We start from the raw sequence: 21695 nt of genomic DNA, 5'->3' as shown, positions 1-21695 counted from the left end.
GTGATATTTGTAAAGTTTCCTGTTGTTTGCTGGACCGTCGCACTCAGAGATATTTGTATATTTCTACTTCAGGTCCCACCCATGATGAGTTTCGGTGCCATCTTCTGACAAAACAAAATCTAAGTTTGAAAAAACTTGTTTCAGACTGCCAAGCAATTGGCGATTGCTACCACAAATGCAGTTGAAACATTTTAATTAGCAATAAACCGACTAGTACAGCTGTTACCAAACTTTTTTCCCAAAGGGCGAAATAAGCATGAGAACTGACGATCACGGGCCAAATTCCTATATTCTTTAATAGGTTGCCATACAATAAGCTCATTTGTGATTCAGTAAAACGGGCTAGATCTGGCCCGCGAGCTGTAGTTTGGTGACCCTTGTACTGGTATATAGTTTGCCTGAGTGCTTCAACACGGTATAAGATTGGATTTGGCTTTGACTAAATTTTAAAACTACTTACCAAGTTGGTCCTATTTGTAATGCTTTTGGTTTCTCGGCTATTGTAAGTCTGTTGCTTTGTCTGGCACCACCAAGTGTTTAACCTTGTAAAATGTCTGTGCCATGAAGCACCATTATCAGGTGTGTTCACAAGCTATAGACACCCTTTTCTTTTTTATCACAAATAACAGGTTGGTTTTGCTGTTGTCATAATAAGTTCATTGTTTGGTAATTATAGCTTGTGTTAGACAATTCGACAAAAGGACAGTTTTGAACTATTTTAAATATTAATGATCTCCACTTCTTATTGCTTTTATTCAAAAATATCATAATTTGGTAAACTGGAGCCTTAATAACTTTCTGTGTGGCAGTTGTCTCCCATATATTAAGTGTAGTCAATTTGCCTGTCCTGGCATCCCCTCATCATCTTAATTGAAAGTCTTATTTAGACTGTATAATGTGTTGAACTTTTAAAATGAGAGTTTATTTTGATTGTCCTTGTAAAGCTGAAAGAACCCTAAAGCTGAAAGAACCCTGTTCTTTCACATATTGTGGGTGAGTTGCATAATTCTTTCGCTGTAACCTCAGCTGTCCAATTAACCAGAAGGAATTTAATTAGTTGGGCTGATGATGTTTCTTGTGATGAGAGATGCAGACCATAGAGAAATAGCACTTGGCCAGTTTTATTCAATAAAAACTTGAGTTAACATTGATTATGTCAATAGTTTAACATCATTTTTTTATTCGCAGTATGTCTGGTGTTCTTGCAAGCATTTGGCAAAGAAGTTAGTCCACCAGTTCCGCCACCCCTTGGGTTAGTATTATTAATTTATAAATAAGATCAGAGAAGATTCTTGACCTTAGACTGCACTTTGAGATGTCTGTGATTCTTTGAGATGTCTGTCTATTCTATAATTATGCCGACAAGCATAATTATAATATGCATGTTAAGAATTCAAAGCAATGCGCTCATTTTTCATTAGTAGATTTGGGTTGGAACTTATGGTAAATATTTGCGTCTTTTACTTCTTGAGTTTGGACTCAATTGTTATTGTAAAGTTTCTCACAGAGTTTCGTGACTTATCAAGCCATGGACTTGTGCTAAACCCAAGTTTACTAAGAAAGAGTTGAACTGTTCTGTATCCAGTTAAAAAAATTACAACAATTAATGAAACTAACCGAATATTTTGAATAAAACTCTGCAATTATTATGCAAGACACATTCAAAAATAGATCAAAGAAACAGATTTTTTTGTCAATTACAAATGACCAAGGTGTCTTAACTTTTATGCGGTATAATACAACATATTTTTGGGCGGTTGCTCAGTTTCAAGAAAGAAGTTCTTTCTCAGTTTCTTGTAAAGGGATTCTTAGACAAACTTAGCGTAATTTAAATGTTTAAGAGGTATCTCATTTACTAATATCCGCAATCTTTGCCGTTACTTTTATGTGCTACATGCTTCATATAATATAAATATATATTTTTTAAAACTTTAAAGATTGATTTGCTATTTACACTTGCAAACAAAACTATTAAGTAAGGTTCAACAACTTGACAAAATCAGGCTTATACTAACGTCCGAAAATGTGAGCACTGGAAATATTTTTCATAAAGTAACTAAAATTATCGACTAAAATTGCTTGAAAACACCAACTTGATACAAGAATTTGGTGCTTTTGGAAAAGAGTGCGCTGTGCCAGTGCAGAATGGTGCCACTGCATTTGCAATAATATAATTTGTAGCACAATGCTGACATCTTCTGCTCATGAACTGGCAGTTGTGATGAGTCCACTTAGCTCCTCACTCATCTTGCTTTTGTTAAATGTTTCACAGAGAGAGTGAAAAGAAGCCTCTTAACGATGAACCTCCTAAAAGAGACCTGAACTATGCATCTCCAGCACATCTTGAAGCCAGCAAGATCACCCATGAAGGTGTGCAAACTCAGCAAGCACATGGTACGATATGGTGTTGTTGAATTGGGCTTATCTCACTAATTCCGTTTTTAAAATTTTCATTTTAAATGATTTCAAAGTCAATTTGAAAATGTTCGTGATTTCACCCAAATTTTATATTGCAGAGTTGCTGCAAATCACACGTAGTGAAGACCCCGTTTTACTGCAGGCGCCAGGGAATTCTGGTCACCTGAGGTATGAACAATGGTTAACCAGGTTCATTGGTTTTTTATGTCATAATCACTTATGTAGGGCGAGTGTAAACGACCATCATGATGAAATGTCGACGTCACCTCAAGGGAGTGATAAAGATACCCCTCACTCTTCTCACAAAACAAACCCGCTTGAAGACGACGGCCACACAAGTTATGGAGAAGGTGAACTTTTCTGTTTGCGAAAAATGTCCGTAAGGTGTTTTATCAAAATCCCATGTTGTAGTGTTGTTGTGACTTGTTGTGTTTTTAAATGTCCTGTGGTTGTTCTTGAAAGGCCTGTAATCTACCATTTGACATAACTCGTGCTGAGTCTGGGTTGAAAATGTATGTTAAAGTTTTCACCTTGCATGTACTGTCTTAATAACATGGCTATGTAAGTTGCAAAACTGTAGCAAACAATTCTCGTGAACTATGGACGTAGAATTACTTTAAATATTTTCTAGGAGCTGTAAACATGGATGCGATGAAGCATTTCATGCAGAATAATGACAAATGCGTTGATCTTAGCAAGAAGTGGTTTGAAGCAGAGCGTTATGTTTCGAAGATGCTCGTCAAATTTTTTCACGAGTAAGATAATTTAGTGTTTTCAGATTAAAAATTTAATTTGCATCATTTCAATGAAGTTAGAGCTTATAAAATAAAACGTTGTGACATTGTTTGGTTGTTTCGATGATTTCATCGCTAAATATCAAAAATTTAGATCAACTTCTCTCAACATCTCTCAGAAGTCTGAAATTTCTCACATCTTCAGTCATCGCATGGTTTATGCTGTTATGAAATATGCTGTTGTGACATCATTATCAAAAGGCAGCTCAGTGGAAGAAGTAAAATCTGACATGTACAGGCGACATCTTCTGCAACCGCACATCTTTAATAAATGGCTGCAGCTGAGGAATGTTGTGGCCAGATTGAAAGAATCTTCGGCAATATTTTTGCAAAAGCACTCGGCTGTGAAAGACAGAATCTGTGATCGTGCTTTGGAAAAATTCCCAAACTTCATGGATGTTGGTGATTGGCAACGACTTTTACAAGATTTACGCAATAAAACTTTTGAGTCTGAAAAAACCAGCAACGACTCAATTCCATTCTTTGCTGAATTGATGAAAGAGTGGGTTGGAGATTCCAAAAATACTTCAATGACTCGGCTTCAAAGCAATGCTTCAGCTCAGCTGGTTAATATGGTTAAAAATTTCAACCATTCATTCGGTGCCAACCTAAATGGCGTGAACCAGAGCCAAGAGCACCATTTTTCAAATGATGCATTGGATAAAATTTCATGGTTGGCTCACCATCTGCAAAATATGAACCATTCTGCCTCTCATCAGAACCACTCCACATTTTCCACGGCTGACTTTGAACTGTTACTGAGTTGTCTGAAGTGGAAACTTCATGCTGCTACTGAATACCGCCGGAATTTGAATAATTTCGATGGAAATGGTTTCGCCCAAGCCGGTCCTGTTTCGTGGAAATCTCCTGCATATAATGAAGGCAGCATGTTTGATTATGAAAATGATTTTCCTGGCAATTTTGATGATGGCCAGCTACCTGATACTCATGCTGACCATCCTAAGAACGGTCAAACAAGTCCTGGTAATGGAATCATAATGTCAGATGAAGATGGCGCTGAAGAAAATCCATGGATTAATTTGTTGTTCAACACTTTTTTAAAATTGCAAAAAACTGGAAAGCTGGATTTGTTTGTGTCATTGATTAAAGAAGAAATCCACAAAGTTTTAGCAGAAAAAGTTGCTAATTATAATGAAGACATGCCAGTGTTCCCAAAATGGAAAGACACAATGGACCATAACGTGTCTCATGTAAAGGAAGCTGAAGTAAATTTGCGAGATGGAAACACTGAACCCAGAAAACCATCCCAAGAAGATGAGAAGCAAAACTCTCATGAAACTGGCCAAGTGGAATCTATCGGAAATTTGAACAAAAACTGTGACGATAATGAGCACAAGGGCACACTCTGCTGGACTGATATGGATTTAGCTGCAGTTGGCCGTGACATTATAATGAAAGCTGCTGATTGGCTTAGAAATAAAAGTAATTTGCTGCAAGAAAAGCCTGAAAGTTTGAACACAACTCACCATCCTGGAGAGTTGATGAAGAATCGAAGTGATTTTGACTTTTTTCTTGACTTCCTTGATATTTTGGAAGTCGAGAGTTTATCTTCAGAATTACTTGTCTTGCTCAACATTCCATCTCATAGTAACAACATCCGTCATAATCAATTTGATGAATATCATGAAGAATTCGAACATCAATCACCGTTTACTGCAGGGAATAAATCAAGACCATTTGACTTATATGAAGGTGCGGAAATTGCCTCTCTCTTTAATCCAGTGTTTCTTAACGTGGGGCTTCGCTCCACTGATGGGGCTTGGCGAAATTTGTGGGTGTCATTGTGAAGAAATATGTGATCACTTTTTGCAACTTTCGCTTTGAAATTGAGTGAGAATGCAACTGTTCCTGTTCGATTGTGTACTAAGAGGATGGCCATCTCCCAACCCCTCATGAACCCAATTGTTTTAAATGCCCTCATGAACCCAATTGTTTGTGGGCCATAAGCTTTTTTGGTCCTTTTTGTTCATCACATTCCCTTGTTTGCAACCACTTATTGGCTACAACATAACTGAGAAAGTTTACAATAAACGGGTTTCAAAATTCTACATCGTAAACAGTGAACTTTTGTTTGTATAAACGAGAGATTTACATCTCATTTCGAGGCGTTTTAAAGCCATTTTTGAGGCCTAAGAACTCCAAATTTTTGCACTTCGTGCATTTTGGGTGAGGTACAAGGTGGGAAAATTGCTGGAATTTTAGACTCAGCTTTTAAAAACGCCTAAATATGCCACTGGGTGTACAATTTTTTTAAAAACATAAGTTCGGCCTGGGACAAAAAAAGGTTGAGAAGCGCTGGTTAAATCTCTATTTTCAGTTTTATTATTGCATCGTTAATTCTGAGTTGGTAGTTTTTTTAAAAAGTTTTCTTTTCAGATCCAGTCTTTAATGCAACTGCTGATCAAAAAAACGAAAATTTTAACAAAACATCAAAAAAAGTTCATTTCACGAGGTTTTTTATAGATTTTGTAACGCAGAACTGGACAGCTGGCAACAAAAGTGGTAAGAAGTTTATATTTAATGGTAGCTTGGATATAGTTTTCATGTTGATGAGCCTACTTCTATGTTAATAGACTATTTGTCTATTAATAAGCCTTTTATTTATATTTCTACTTATAGCCTGCGTACTTGTTCTGAAATAGATGAACAATTTAGCAAATTTCACCATCTATTCCAGATTCTAACAATGTCTGGTTATCTTGGCGAACCCTGATTGGTCAAATTCGATCTTGCGTAAAACCAAATCCAAAACCTGATCATGATTTAAATAGCAACAGTTCAAAACCGGGAAAACCGATCAATTTTACATCTGAGATATCTGGAGGAATCTCCGATCATTATAAAGATGATGAGTCAGTTGATGGATATATGTAAAGAAATAGGCATTAATATTTGCTTTTAAACTGTTTTACGGTGCATGGTGCTGTAAATGGTATCACTTTGGGCTTTAAAATCAGTTTTATTCTTGGTTTGTTCAGTGAAAATGATTCCGCCACTTACAAACACCACAAAGAAAGGTTCACGCAATTCTTGATGCAACATTTTGAAGAACAACTCTTTGGTGAGTTTATTTTACTCACAATCCAGTTCCGTTTTGGTTGGTTTTATTTGTAAAGGTATTTTGTAAAATTATAATACTTGGTGCATTATACTTGGCGCACACAAAATAATTTGGTTCTATAGTTTAGACCAGGGATGTCCAACCTGCAGCCCGCGGGCCACAGTGCGGCCCGCCTGAGATTTTTGTGCAGCCCGCTAGTCATTTTCACTCCAAAAGTATGTACTTTATGTACCCATTTTTCTTGAAATTTAATAGGTTTTGCGGCCCATTCAATTATTTCAAGTGACAATGCGGCCCACTATAATAAAAGGTTAGACATCCCTGGTTTAGACAATATAATTTTTTTGTATATGTTATTTTTTTATTAATCATGTTTGTTGTTAATCTTTTATAAACAATGTGAGATGCCCTAAAAGACATGTGAAACACAGGTGTTGACCTCATTGCATACGCCTTGTCCCAGCATAGCATAGAAGCAGCCAAAAGAAAGGGATGTAGGAGTCTTGCCAATGACTGGTTACATGCAGAACATCATGTTTCCAATCTTATTTTAAATTATACCCAAAAGTAGGTTTTTTAAATTGCAGTGAACCAGTTGCATGATAGATAACTGGACGTTTGTTTTTCGGTTTGTGAGTTTAAACTGTTAAAGTTATTTTGAATTTTAGATATATGCCATCTGTTAACGGAAGTTCTTTTGAGAAGATTCCACGTTTAGGCTTGAAGGTGAAAGATCACATTGGACATATCGCTCTTAAGAATGCAATTGTGATGTCACTATCTGATGGCCTGGGTATTGACGGCTTGAGAGATGCTGTCGACATCCAGTATGGAGCGCTTAGAAGTGGTCACAAGATTTTGTTGAAGCTGAAACGATCTTTTACTAATTTCAAGAAAACGTTTTCTCACTCTTTGCATCTGCTTTCCGAGTTATCTTTGGATAATTTCCACAGTCTTCACCATCATGATGGAGTTGAAGCCGTTTATGATGCAATATACGACCGTTATGATGAACTTTATGAACATTATGATGACCTTTATGGATTTTACTACGATCAGTATTATGATATTTACTATCATGATCAATATCAATTTGATACGTTGTATGACGATAATCTGGGTGAATATGATTTCTATGACGATGACACTGATCCATATTCCCATAACGCTACCAGGAAAGCAGACACAACTATGTCTCCTGTGCCTTGGATTCAGTTCTTCATGGAATCACTTCATCTTTTTAGCAGCGATCGGTTGTCTGATTTGTATGTTGACTTATCAGTAAGAGACGTTAATGACTTACTCACCGGAATCAATTCTGAGTTTGCTCAAGAACAAGATATTAGCTTTGAGTGGTTTGATGAACATGAAGACTCCCATGATCGTAATGATGATAATTCTCATGATTCTAAAGTTGATCGTGATAATTCTCATGATTCCAAGAAAGTTAATGATGATTTCGAAGATGATCGTGGTGATTCTCATGATTCCAAAGATGATGAAGATGACAGTTTCCCATTAAAGGAAGATCTCAACGTTGATGTTCCATCTGATGGCAGTCACTTAAAGAGGAAGATCTGCCAGGAGAATGGAGAAGAAAATCTTATCTGTTCGATCTTTAAACACTCAGAGTCTACCAAAGTCTTTTATGAAACTCTGAGGGAATTCATTGTCTGGTCGAGACTGCATGGAAGCACACTGCTTTATAGAAATAATTTCTCTGATCTTCATGAAGATATTCCAACTGATCATGAAGACCTTGCCAACTCCACTCGAGTCAAAATGGTTAAAAACATGGTGTTTTTAAATCGATTTCTTATATTTATTAAGGCGTTTGAAATGGTGAACTTGATTGACGGTACACTACTTGACATATTTGCTACCACTGAACATTATGCTCAAACAATGGAAGATTCCTTCGCAATTGTAAGTAACACTTCGAAGAATTTCACTCAATTTCATCGCACACCATTTAAGCATCCAGCAGATGGCAGCAACATAACCAATGCTACTATGCATGAACATTTTTCACACATGAAATCATTGATGAACAATATGACAATGTCAGGTTTGTGACTTTATAATCTCATCATTATCTTAAGTTGTGTCAACCTACTTATGTTTAACTGATATAGGATGAAAATTTTTAATATTTTCCAGGAATGATGCATGAAGCTTATGAAGAGAACTTTCCAGAAGGCACTAATCTAACATCGTTTGCTGATATTTTAGTTGATTTGCTGTCCACTGTAACTGATAAAGGCTTCGTTAAAAGCACTTCACCTGGTACTTCCACCTGTTCATAAATTATTCATTGGTTAGGACAAATTATATGTCATTCGTACCATCTTGTCATATACCAATTATATTGTCAAGGTTCAAGGAATACTTCTTCATCATTGGATGTAATCTCACAACATCTGCGCTCATGCGTGAAGCCTCACATCACCGATCAACCTCACGAGTACCTTGATGATGGTAAGACAATTGACATGATGTGAATAATCGCAATAATCACGGTGCGCATCATAATCATGATAAACATGATGAGAAGTCATTGATAATCGTGTCATAGCAATGCTCAATTGTTTTCATTCACCGTTCTCCTTCCATTGTTCTTCAAAGACCTTCCAGTAGTCGTACTTCCCTACCAGCCAAGTTATGCCGATGAAGACAAAGGAATCTTGCTGATCAACCTCTTGCCAGTAACTGGTCCTGTGGAAGTAAAGAAATTGCCAAACTCTGAGGACGGCAGACTTGAATATAAAGGTTAGGCAGATTTTTAAACTCATATTTTCATGAAGGATTTCTTGTATTATCTTCTTGAGTTGCTATTATTTTACTTTTCCTGATCTCCAGAGACCCAGGAGCGTTCTAGGAAGAGAAGAGAGGAGGTGGAGCCAAATCTGAGTGACAGAAAACCAGTGAAGAATCCTGATGAGGTTAATCGCAAGAGACTTGATCTTGATGAAGATCCAGCAGAATCAGAATTTGGCGATGGTCCTTTCGCGGGAATATCACTCCAGTGTTCTTTGGGCTGGATATGTGCAAGAGAAGGTGGGAACTAAATAATAAACATCTTACAGGTCTTACTCGTGCATATAATTTAATCTTAAATTTTTTTTTAAATTATAAAAAAGAAACTGATAAATACTCTAAGCCTTGATTAACTCAGCTTAGCCAGTAGGTGTACAGGATGTATTGTTGTTAATAAAGTCGTCTATTTATTCTTGCGTTTACCAAAACCGGTTGTGGCTTATGTAAGATCGAAAAATGGAACAACTTTAAAAGTTAATAGATATTAAATGTGGTGCTTTAGTCACAAATAAAGTCTGTTCAAAACAGTTTGTTCCATTTTTTGAGCCACAGTTTAGGAAGTATGACATATACACTTACACACGAATATATACAATAACATTTTTCAGGCACAATACTTGACAAGAATAACATAATAAGGTTTGTGCCAACTGATGGAAACAAGTTTGGATTGGTGCAGGCAACTTTCACTTCAGTTGATGAAGAGAAAGGTCAGATATTATACCACTGTGCCCATAGTTGTAATAACTTGGGTCAAAATCTGAAGATAAGCGACAACAAATGAAATGAAAGTGACCTAAACACGATGTAAAATGTTAATTTAGGAAATATTGGTGTCAATCTGTTGTCTTTTTAGACTTACGGGTTGGTCTATTGGTTTATCCCAAGGAACGAGATGGGTTGAGTGAGGACGATATAATGGATGAGATTGCTAAAGACACTTCATCATCTGCGCTCCTTTCAACTGATGAATGGAATCCAATTAAAATCGAAGTATCTCGTGTCGTCCAATATTTACATTATGATGTCATAGGTGAGCACTAGATGCTTTTAAAAATTTATATTTTAATGTACTTTGGTAATTAAAGAAGTACTTGCGCATTCTCACTATAACTTGATTTTGAGTTACCGTATTTATTACTGTAGTTTACCATATTATCATAATTAAGATGAATTCTGTTCATGTTTTGGCAGGTCTTTCCACTTTATTGAAACTTGATAAGAGCAGCAGAGATGTGCAGCAGTTGTTCGATTTCATCGCACAACAAAGAATTGAAATATTTTTCCACAAAGACACTCTGCGTGGTTTCACTGTCCAGCAGCTCCAGGTATCAATGTATTGCTTGAATCTCCCTGGTGAGCTTCTTCAAGGGTCTCAGCTACTTGTGAAAAGTTATGCTTTCATTTACTACCTTTGTCAACCTATTATCATTCTGTATTTATCTGCTGGTTTAGAAGGTTGTCAAGCGATCTTTGGTGAAGTTAGATGTCGAAAATCACCTTTTGTTCAACGCTGATGATGAACTTGTTATAAAATCTTCTTCTTTACAAATTCCTCAAAATCTTTATTTCTTCGCAAAATACCAACATAGTGCTCGGTGGACCAGGTTCAATATCTTGGTAAGATGTCTATGTGAGCGTTATCACATTTTGAATTATAAACAACGAACAAATTTTAAAAATCCACATGTTTCATGTAGGTGGATCCCCCATTAAACGTCCATCCTCGATACCTACTGCAGGGGTTTCCCCTTCCGCTTGTGCCCTTCATTGTCGCCGATAATCGTGGATTTCCAACTCAAACAATGGCGAGCAAACTTTCTAGGCTTGGACCCCTGCAAGCAAATTTAAGCATTGTGGTCACTAATCCACAAGGGAGCCGTCTTGGCAAGTGGACATAACGTGGTTTTAGGATGTTTGTTTTTAAGTTAATTATTTTAAAATTGTCTTTAAACAGGAGAATGGCAGATCAATTGTGATGAAAGAAAGTGGTTGTCAGTATCCGAAATTATGGGCAGAGGTTTGAGATCTGTGGTTTATTTCATTTCATATTTCCAGCTGCTGGAGTTCTTTAGTTTCATAAAAATATTTCTGGATTATTTAGCTGATGGCCTTGTAATGCAGCCAGCTCTCTTCGTATCTCCATCCTGTATGATCCGGTTTCAACCGGTTTCATCTGACACTTTCTGGTCTGCTGATGAGGCAAGAGTGAACACTAAATTAAAAATAAAGATCTGGAATGCCCGGAAACTTGAAATTCTTCCGCGCAAATTTGATTCTTTAATAGAAAAGTTCAAGGAAACAGGAGTAATTGTGGTTGACCTCTGCGCAGATGAGGTGAGAGTTCGATGAATTAATTATCATTTCATTTAAAGTGCTTGTTTAAGTAGGTCTTGCTTTGTCTGTGAAGATTTCTGTATCATTAATATAATTATTATTATTTTGATTCGTGATATTGTATTTTTTATTATTCTTTGACAGAGTTAAATTTAACTTACTGAATGTGATCTCAGTGTGTTTTACGGTGGTTGACAGTTTTACGACTTTGATTTTGTATTACAGGATGAGCCATGCTATGACATCACAAGTAATATCACAGGCTTCGTGAGTGCGGAGAATGTGGTGGGTTATATAGAGCGTGCCGGATGTGATGGGGTCAAGTCGTCTCTTCTCAAGTTGGACCGGTGCGGTGTTTGTGGAGGCAGAAACCTCTGCGTTGACTGCAGTGGAGTGAGACATGGAAGTAGGCTCTGCTCTTACGGTTGTGACAAGAATCTGAAAAACGTGTAAAACTGGAAAGAAAAAAAGTTAAACTTCACCCAGACCTAAAATACTTATTCTGGGTTTGATTGTGTTTTCTATCCAAGAAGTTATGTCTACTGTTTATGAGAACCTATTTTGTAATCGCCAAATTGAAATGAATTGATGAATAAATAGAATGAATAGGTTTTGATAATGATCTAGTAACTATCTCTGTTTAGATGCAAGTATTGATAAATGCGGGGTCTGTTCGGACGGGACAACCGGTATTAAGGTGAATGCGGGGCTAGATTGCGGGGGGAGTTGCCTGGGTGAAAATTACTGGGACGATTGCAGGTTTTGCCAAAACAGGTCAGTTCCTCACTACAAATGATATTACTCTAACTTGACAGGATAAATATAATTTCCATGTTTAGGAGACGACCGAATAGGGTCAAAGATTGTGCTGGTAAATGCTTCGGGGATACTCCTGTCAACAGGTGATAGCGTTTGTGTCTAAGAGAAAATTATTAATTTACATTTTTCCCAGTGAACGGATAAATGTGAAAAGCTCTTTTTTGATATCGGCCTCTGTTTCAATTCTTTGTTTCCCTGCAGTTGTGGGGCGTGCGTGGTCGCCAACACCACGTACACCATCGAGGATGCTTGTGGAGTTTGTGGGGGTGATAACTCAACATGTAGGGGCTGTGATGGGGAGATCAACAGCGAGATGGTCTTCGATGATTGTGGGGCCTGCTTGAACCCAGATGACCCCTCATTCAACCAAGGTAAAGTTATGACGAAACCATCGCCGAGTTTTCTTTACAGTGTTTTCTCACACAATGCTATGATGTGTTTCCAATTTGCAATCTTGTTGCAAACAAATTGATCCTTGAAAGTTGGTCAGAGTAAAATGGCGTCATACACGCACAACCACCACAGAACACTCTTCCTGTTACATTATTATTGTTGCTTCCTGTGGTTTCGCCAAAACTGAACGTTATTTGGTCGAATCTTTCATTGACATCACAGGCTGTGTGAGTTTCGTGTCGGATCTCAGCGTCCTGTATCCTTCTTATCAAGTGGGGAGTGATGAAGATTATTTCTACGTCATCCTCACCGGAAGATTTGCCGATTACCACAACGCAGCTTGTACTCTGGACGGGTCATTATACGACTTTTCAACTAAACCGTATGATGTCAAGGATATCTCTGTGGACATCGGCACATCGAATATAACCTCTGCGAAGACTGTGCTGAAGTACCATAAACATCTTAAGCACACAAGTTAGTTGGTTATCTACTGGTACGAAGAAGTCAATAGCTATATTAGTTTGTAACCAAGACCACTCGGACCTGCCCAACCAGATGTGTTGTTGGATTGTGACTTGTGCTTTTCGAATTTTTTGTTTGCTCATTGTAGTGACAACTCTTACATTTAGGTCTTAAAATTATTCCAAAGAACTTTTACGTCATTGCGCTTTTGGTGAAAGCAGAGACATCAAATATTAATGTGCGATATCCTGTGTTTGTGGCAACGGTTACATGTTCGTTGAGAAAGAAGAACAGGTGAGAATGACATATGTCAAATAAAATTTATTCTTCATCCATTATTCATAGATAGTTACACAATGTTTACTCATTTACTGTGCATTTATTTTCTCTGCCATCAACCTACTGGTAATGCTACTGAAATGGTTTGTTTACAAACGTTGAAGTAAATTTCTTATTTTAGGGAAGAATTAGTTGTTACATTCCCGAACAACGTGCTGTTCTACACGTCTGACTGGCCTGCTGTAAGAAGTATTACTCCAAAGTCTGCACAGATCGACTCCAACACAACTGTCATTATCAGTGGAAATGGTTTCATAGCTGATTTCTCATATGTTTGTGTTTTTGAGTTTTATGATGTCATAAAGAAGATTATTACCCAAACTGCCAACAGAAAATCTAGGTATGTTTTCAGGGATTAACTTGTAAAATCTTAATTCCGTTGTCGGCTATTTGCTCAATTTTAGCAAAGTCCTATCTTCTGTTCATAAACGTGAGTTTGTCGTTGGTAGGTACATCAGTGCCACAAAGCTGATGTGCCTGATGCCGGCATCTCATCGTCCAGGTCAGGTCAATGTCTATGTCGAGCCTGACCTGGCTTTGCTGCCAGAGTTGAACTCAGCTGGTGAATTGTTCAGGAGACACAAAATTGTAAAGTTCTATTACTGGTAATCTATTTTACTCTTAATAGTCATCGTATTCTGAGTTGGTCTGTCCATGCATTATACTGTTTGGTCTCATTTGCACAGGGAGACAGCACCGAGGGTCATCGATGCCCAACTCTCTGATGACCTCAATTACATTGTGATTGAATTCGACAAACCCTTGCACTTTAAACCCAGTTATTCCTGTTCCGGTTTCCTTCATCCAGACTCAGTTAAGTTGTTGGGGACGAAATCAGTCTGTGTAGGGCGGGAATCAAGCAAGGTCTACATCAGACCATCTGCAAATTCGAAGCTGTTCAATAACCTCAGTCGTGCTGGTAGGTGCCATGCTGTTTGCTTGTAACAATACGACTGCTAGGTCATTTGAACCACTATCTATTTGTCAATGTGACAGGTTTGTGTGCCCGTAGTGTTCTGCGCTTATATTGTGTCTGTAACAATGCTTTTTGTATTTTTTGACTATATTTCAATCATATCACGTGCTAGCCGATGAAATTGATGACAGGAGTGGCTCGGATGAAAGCATCGGGGAAATTTTTCTGCTGGAGGGTGCCACTGTTTTTGGGAGAGAATTATTCTACGGGGAATTCCCTCTCACCAGGGTGGAAATTCTTTATCCTCGACGCGCGGTGAGTTACTTGCGGGTTTTCCCCTCATGAGATTTTGTAACATTTAAGACTTGACTGCTTCTATTGGATTCTTTTGATCAATTATTTGAGGATGACTTAGATAATGATTAATAAATATTAGCTACACAAAACCACTGCAGCATTAACCCATTTTCAACCCAGGTTACCCCTAAGCTCTCTCTGGGTGGGCCCACAGCGGTCGGGGTTTGTGACGGAGAGCTATTCTATAAAGTTGGGAAAAGTATCGGCAATTGGCCTCTAAAGTTTATTTGGACGCGTCAGTCACCAGATGGCAGCAATGTGACTTGGACTCGAATAAGTCGTCAATCAGTCGGTACGGAAGACATTGGCCATGTGCAGGTGATATCATGTTGTCTTGCACACGTTGTTTGATCTAAAGACACCATTTATCTGTTTTTTGACAATTATAGAAATATTTAGAATGAACACAAGAGTTAAAAGATATGTAATATGTATGAGCACCTTTGGCGCTGGTGTTTATTCTTTGTATGAGCAACTCTCAAAATTTTGCTCCTAAACATTATTATATTGTTTTCCTCCATAGTTTTCTGTACATTTATTTATTATGTCGTCTTCCTTAAGTTGTTTAGTATGAAGACATAATTTTCCTGTATTGACATTTATAACACCATGTTTTTTCTGTAGATTTATATTTATTTATTCACTTACTTGAATATTACTATGCTTATTTTTTACCAAAATCTTTCTTCCCCCCCCCAGAGTGCATCTGTGTACACTTTCCATCTGCAAGTGAGGAACGTGCTGGGAGTTTTTAGCAAAGTTGCGAGCCATGCAGTTGCCGTGGAAGGTCGTCCAAGATTCATCAAAACTTCAATCCAAGGAGAGAAGGAACGAGTCATAACTGCAAGTCGCAATGTGAAGATAGCGGTGCGTTAAAAGTTAAAACTAAACTTGAAGTTGGCCGTTTTCTGAGTTAACTTTAACTTGCCTGGGTGTAAATTCTCTGAGTCACTGTTGTTGGATCCGCTGAGTCATTATTTCATACTGCAGGCGAAATCGAAAGTTCTCTTTGATGCTTGTGAGGATTTCCTCCGGAACACTCTGCAGGATGATGGAGAAGTTGTCTATGACTGGAGTGTCGTGTCCTCTGTTGGATTTGCAATCGAAAATCTTAAGGATGTAGATCAAATATGGAGATCGAGTCTGTTCATCCCAAGAGGACTTCTAGTCGCTGGAGTAACTTACAGATTTATTGTTACTGGTGCGTTACTATGACTTAGATTAAGCTTGAATTAGAAATAACGGTACAACTGGTATTTTCCATTGCATCAACGTCTGCTGTTTCTTGCTTTATTTAAACGTAAGTCATGAAAAATGTGAAGTAAGAACACAAAGCTTCCTTTCAGCTTGGCTCTCTTCAGAAATATATTTAACTTGTCTGACCCTTGACCTCTTACGTAAAACACCTTTACATCGTTGTGTGAAATTTTTCCAAGGGTGCCGTGCAGCTATTTTTGATATTTTAACTTGCACCAATGCATTATGATCGATCTCTATATTGCAGCCACTTATAATTTTGGTGATGGCTTGTCTAGTTCCGACAGCGCTGAGGTTGAGGTCGTTGTGAAAAGTGAAGCGCTCATTGCCAGGATCGAACACCAACACACATCTGGTTTCGTCAACTCATCAGAGCAACTGGTTTGTTACAAGTGGATTATTTGTGTTGTAATTTTTTCATGTATATCATTGTGGCTAACTACTATGCACACAACCAATATGTCGGTGGTGTTCTGGCTTCCCCGAGCACTGGCACTATGAACGTGGTTTATATCTCTTGCTCGCTGGTGCATATGAGTTAGTAGCGAAGCAGTAACTTTATGTGTACTACTTAAGTTTCTACTTAATAATACAACTATTGTTTGACCTGTGACCCCATATTTACAGACCTTAATTGGGGTGAACTCATTTGACCCCAATCAAGATCCAACTCCTTTGATTTACTCGTGGCATTGTGATGACATAGAAGGACTTCCTTGTGTCATCCACGACCCAGATGAGGAAGGAAGACTCGTAAGGGCGGAAGAGATATTCTCACGCTTGCAGGAAATCCCGGAAGTGTTGTCTATTCCTGCTTGGTTGTTTCCGATAGATGGAACGTGAGTATCTGGCGCCTCCTGATATGGATGTTATAAGTTGTCGATGTGATTTGGGATGTTGGGAAGCTCGAAGTTGGGGATTCGGAAAATCTTGTGCCAAATAACTCGAAAACAGGCTTTTGTCAATTAATTCATACTCATCTGTGCCAGTTAATGATTTGTGTATTTGAGTTCAAAGTTTGTCCACGTACAACTAATCGTTGTGGTCACCAGCTAAATTGCATCTGTGCCCTTGTCACACTGAAGCCATGGCTTGCAACCTAACTGCATTAGAGTCATCATCTTTCCACCAGATACAACTTTACGCTGAGAGTCAGTAAAGGATCCGCAAGATCGAGTCAAGACTCTGTTTTGCTGACCTTCAAGAAGCTCTCTGTCGCCCTCCCACGGATAGAACTGAGGAGAGTTTTGAAGCCTCTCTCAGTGTCACGTGTTAACAGATTTTACGCTCGAGTGAGCAAGTGAGTTGCCATTTATCAGTGAAATATTTGCCGCCATGATTACTATAAGATGCCTGTAGGATTGTTAGTTACAACACCCAGCACTTATTTCCATGACTTTTAGTGCTGACACTGCACCAATAAATGTGAGAATAAGCTGGTCATCTGAGGCCGGCGATGGACTGAGTGAAATCCTGGAATTATCCAATTCATCGTCGACCCCAATTACTAGGGATGTTGTTGTGGGCGGGTGAGTGATTTCTATGGAATCATTTTAAATATGCGAAAATAACTAATTTGCATATCATCAATGAAATAAACGTCACTAGATGGCGATGATTTGCGCTGGGTTATCTGATTTCTATTTTAGCTCCTCTCAAGCTCACGTTCCTCTCGTTCTGAAGCAAAATGTTCTACAGCCTGGAAAGAAGTACAGGATCCGCATCATCGCCACACTCCTCCACCTCCAAGCTGATGACGTCATACGTGACGTAGATTTCTTCACGTCATCACTTCCGTTGGGAGGACAACTTGAGGTGATTTAATTCAAGTCATCTTCATTAATGACGTCGCAATCATCAGTTATGTTTGTCTTTGATTGTCAGGTTGATCCTCCAATTGGCGTTACTATGACAACCGCCTTCACCTTGCGCGCCACCGGATGGTTTGATCCTTTAAGTGATTCGTTGCTAGGCAACGAGGACGACGAGATAGGGGGCTTCGTCTATAAGTTCGGTTATTACAAGAAGTCGGGCGCAAAACTCAAGTTCACTCTGTTGGTTCCTTTCTCACAATCGAGTGAAATCAGTGGAATTCTACTGCCACCTCCCGGTAGTCTTTTTATGAAGTTTTTCTCCTCAATTAAAAAAACGTCATTTTTTGAAATTTTATAACTTTTTCTAGATGAAGGCGCTGATGATGTCACAGTGGTTATGTTTGTTGCAAATGATGATGATGACGTCAAACGCAGCTTTGCTCAGGTAACTGTCAGGGTGAGACTGAACGCTACTACGCCATCAAGCGGAAATGACGCATTCAGCAACGTCAACACTCTCGCAGAGGAGGCATTGTTGACCGGTACGTCATCGCTTTGTCGAATACACCAGGCTATCACGACTGTGACGTAACAAATCGAAATGCTTTATTTTCAAAAGGAAACCCTGTCCAGGCCGCTGCCTTGATCGCGACACTTGGTGACGCCTTCTCCGATAATAATGACGTGGCAAAGGAACAGCAGATACAGAAACTTGCTGATGACTTCACGAGAAATATCGATGACGTAAAACCGAGAACTGAATAGTGAGATTAGCGACCTCATTTTGCAAATCAAGTTGATGTCACTCGTTTTTACTATTTCAACTTTGTTTATTACATCATAATAGTGCAGCACTTGAGACCCTCCAATCCGCCAATGACGTTTACTCACGTGTTGGTGTTTCCAACCAATCGAAAGACGCCGCGTCATCTATACCAGGGAATATTATGACATCAATATTCAAAGGTAGAAAATGGTATACAGCGGTTCCTGTGATGGAGTTGTTTTTGCGCCTTAAATTGAGACTCAGGTTAATTTGCTGAAATACTTTTGAATTTGATTTCACATGAGGACGCTTTTCTCAGGTCGGTCTTCCTCTTCAAGAAAGAAGCGAGATCTGGAAGATCTAGAATCCTCTGATCCCGTCCTGACCAATGAAATGGTGAGGAAGAACTCCACGATTACCTTCCTACTTTATTGTGACGTCATCATACGTCATTGTTGCAGGTGGTGGAGATTCTAGCTTTGCATGACGCAGTCCTTGAGTCACGTGATCCGGCATCGCGAGATATGATTAGTCCGCGCTTGAATTTTCGGAATGACGTCATGGAAATTAAGGTAAGGTCTGGTGACGTCATATTTGGTTGAAATTGATACCAAGCAAATGAAACCTGGATCTTTTGGGACTTTTAAATGGTTGGTGAAATATTTACCCCACTGCGGTGAAGTTGGGTAACCTCTACAGGGTGAGTTCTCCTCTAACGATTCGTTTCGCCCTTTTAGACACAGTTTTGCCGCGCGGTGGCGTACTTTGAACCTCCTTTGGAAGTATCGAGCGAAAATTCAAAGTTGGTTGTGGGCAAGTATGACGTCATAAGTGAAAGCGCAGTGTTTGGAGACGCAGATTACCAGGTAAGTACTCAGAGGTATTTTGATAAGATTATGAGAAATGGTGCTATTTTGTATGCTGTGGTGTGGTACTGATGCCTTCCTACGTCACAGGTTTCGTTTTCGTCATCAGTGAGTAAGGCGTTCAATGATTGGATGTGCGCTGCTAACTTGGAGGTAGGTTTCAAATGCAACCTTCTGTTTCGATTTTGCCTAATTTAATGATGACATTTCTAGTGTCTCGGTGCCTGCGTTGCCATAGGGATTTTCGAACACAACGTGGTCACGTGGTATGACAGTGAAGCGGAACGCGTTAGTAACGTCATAGCTGTGAGTATTATCGCCTTATCCAACTTGCAAAATAGAAAAGGTAACTTTGATTTTGGAAATGACGTATTAACAGTATGACCCCATTTGTAGGTCGCATTGTTGAACCCGGAATCAGGTCGAGATGCATCTTTTAGGTTGCCTAGCAACTCTTCCGTCACAATTGATTTTGACCAAATATGGTACGCCGACTCTTCCACTAGGCTTGAGGTGGGAAATGTGAGATAATAAAGCATATTATCACGTCACATATTTTATTTAATCTTTATTAAATAATAATTTGAAAAGTTTTACTCTTACTCCTCTTAGTGTCGAAGATGGAGCAACTTCGCTTGGTGGGGCGAGGACTGCCGCGTGGTGGCGATAAAGAGAGGGTTTGATGGTCAGATCAGGGGAATCACCTGCTCCTGTGATGTAGCGCACGGATATTACGCGTCAGTCTCTATTCTGCTGATTACGTCATGTTTGAATTCACGTCTTTTCTGACGCTGCATGCAACTTTATTCTCAAGACATTTTTTCCGTTATAGGCTTTTTTCCCTTCCTCACGTGATCACAACTGTCCAACCGTCTGCTGTCACTGATATGACGTCACCTTTAGTTGGCGAACTATCTTGTATAGCGCCGCTAGTGGAAAGAAAGCTATGTTCAAGGTATGGAAAGTTTTTAAACAAATTACCACTTGGCGTCGAACACGCGCGTATGTCGACCATATTTGCTATTTTCACGATCGTGATTCTTGCGACCATGTTGGAGCCGAATTCCTTGTTTTGTGTAAAGTCAATCAAAGACAAAAGGTTCAAGTTCCGATACAACTCTCGACCATATTTACAGAGAATTTGTCATACCCTTACACTTTGTTTTTAATATGTTTATGTCTATTTGTCATTTCGTTTCTGCACTCAGCCTGTGCATACCACGATGCGGTCACATCGCACCACCGTCATGCGTCTCTAGATGTCGCCCTCTCACATTCTGCGTCTGCCCTGAGCAGTCTGTCTTTGATGACGACAACGATTGCGTAGGAGCGAGCGAATGTCCGACCGATAATGGTTTGTGCTAATATGCAGACAGCTTTGAGTGCGAATATGTAGGACTTACCCAGCTTGCCCACTTGGTTAAAATCAACGTAACTTCTGTGGATACCCAACTCTTTCTCAGAAATTTTAAGAAAATTATTCGCGGATGATTTTTGAACTTGTTTATATCCAATCAGGTTATCCGTTTGTGCCTGAGAGCTGGAAAAGCATCCTGATTGGTTGCTTGGTTGGCGTCATCGTTACCGTAGCGATCATAACAAGTTTTGTTCTTGGGAAGATTTTGTACTCGAGGAAGCAGGTGAGATGACGTCATAAGTACAAAAGTGACAACGAGTTATCTTTGCCGGCGCCGGATTTCGTACCCAGAGTCTGTTTTCATTAAATTTGGCCTCGTCTTGTATTTCCAGTTGGATCTTGTCAAGCCATTCAACTGCTTAGCCAATCAGCCCCCAGCAGTGCAATCATCTGCACCAATCAAGGCTGGAAGATTAGCAGACGACACCCCGCCCCCTTACTATGAGGCCCCAGGCTGCGTCACACCGACTGACGACAGAGTGAAAACTGTGTGATGATTGTGACGTCACAAGTTTCATCACCAATATTAGCCCACTTAGTTTGTAGTGATGACGTAGAAGCACTAAGGCTGCTAGTTCCTGTCATGTTGTTCAAAGCCGGTGTGTGAATTGGACACCTGGTGTTAGCGCAAGTAGAGTATGACGTCAATTTTGAAACTTTGCTCTTATTTGGTGAGGTTTGACGTCATCAAATCGGCCACGTTCTTATCGCGTCGAACCTGTGCTTGAACGTATAAAGAAAGTATAAGACTTTATTAAAGATGAACACTGATTTCTCCCTTCTAGTTATAAGTGCGCGTGTGAATAAACATTGCTGGCTATCATTCTTGCCTGTTCAT

The 21695-nt window shown here is 39.1% G+C and overlaps 1 protein-coding gene across 1 annotated transcript; it reads left to right on the top strand.

Annotated features, from left to right (window-relative positions):
* Positions 1 to 84: 84 nt before the first annotated feature.
* Positions 85 to 21682, top strand: LOC143462096 (uncharacterized). Its single transcript, XM_076960138.1, has 57 exons — positions 85 to 94; positions 508 to 579; positions 1189 to 1252; positions 2273 to 2394; positions 2517 to 2586; positions 2644 to 2768; positions 3050 to 3173; positions 3307 to 4925; positions 5610 to 5735; positions 5911 to 6103; positions 6212 to 6294; positions 6726 to 6861; positions 6963 to 8362; positions 8455 to 8580; positions 8671 to 8772; positions 8920 to 9063; positions 9154 to 9351; positions 9720 to 9821; positions 9968 to 10144; positions 10306 to 10439; positions 10567 to 10731; positions 10812 to 10998; positions 11069 to 11131; positions 11216 to 11448; positions 11674 to 11854; positions 12093 to 12222; positions 12288 to 12350; positions 12469 to 12638; positions 12883 to 13137; positions 13293 to 13419; positions 13586 to 13804; positions 13914 to 14069; positions 14151 to 14383; positions 14553 to 14695; positions 14858 to 15055; positions 15437 to 15604; positions 15728 to 15938; positions 16242 to 16375; positions 16622 to 16833; positions 17127 to 17294; positions 17398 to 17523; positions 17644 to 17809; positions 17879 to 18104; positions 18177 to 18350; positions 18428 to 18572; positions 18656 to 18774; positions 18894 to 18970; positions 19036 to 19146; positions 19312 to 19440; positions 19531 to 19593; positions 19654 to 19746; positions 19837 to 19953; positions 20053 to 20177; positions 20273 to 20395; positions 20649 to 20794; positions 20959 to 21080; positions 21190 to 21682. Exons 1-57 carry the CDS (start codon positions 85 to 87, stop codon positions 21349 to 21351), a joined length of 10767 nt encoding a protein of 3588 aa, XP_076816253.1. The 3' UTR covers positions 21352 to 21682.
* The last annotated feature ends 13 nt before the right edge of the window (positions 21683 to 21695 follow it).

Source organism: Clavelina lepadiformis, chromosome 6, assembly GCF_947623445.1.
Source record: "Clavelina lepadiformis chromosome 6, kaClaLepa1.1, whole genome shotgun sequence".
Lineage (NCBI taxonomy): Eukaryota > Metazoa > Chordata > Ascidiacea > Aplousobranchia > Clavelinidae > Clavelina > Clavelina lepadiformis.
The sequence above is the reverse complement of the archived record's forward strand: the minus strand, read 5'-3'. Positions and strand labels throughout refer to the sequence as shown.

Excerpts from the sequence above, each read along its gene's own strand:
- LOC143462096 (XM_076960138.1), top strand. Across the intron at positions 2,395-2,516 it reads GCAAACTCAGCAAGCACATG|AGTTGCTGCAAATCACACGT; the intron begins GTACGATATGGT and ends TTTATATTGCAG. Across the intron at positions 2,769-3,049 it reads CCACACAAGTTATGGAGAAG|GAGCTGTAAACATGGATGCG; the intron begins GTGAACTTTTCT and ends AATATTTTCTAG.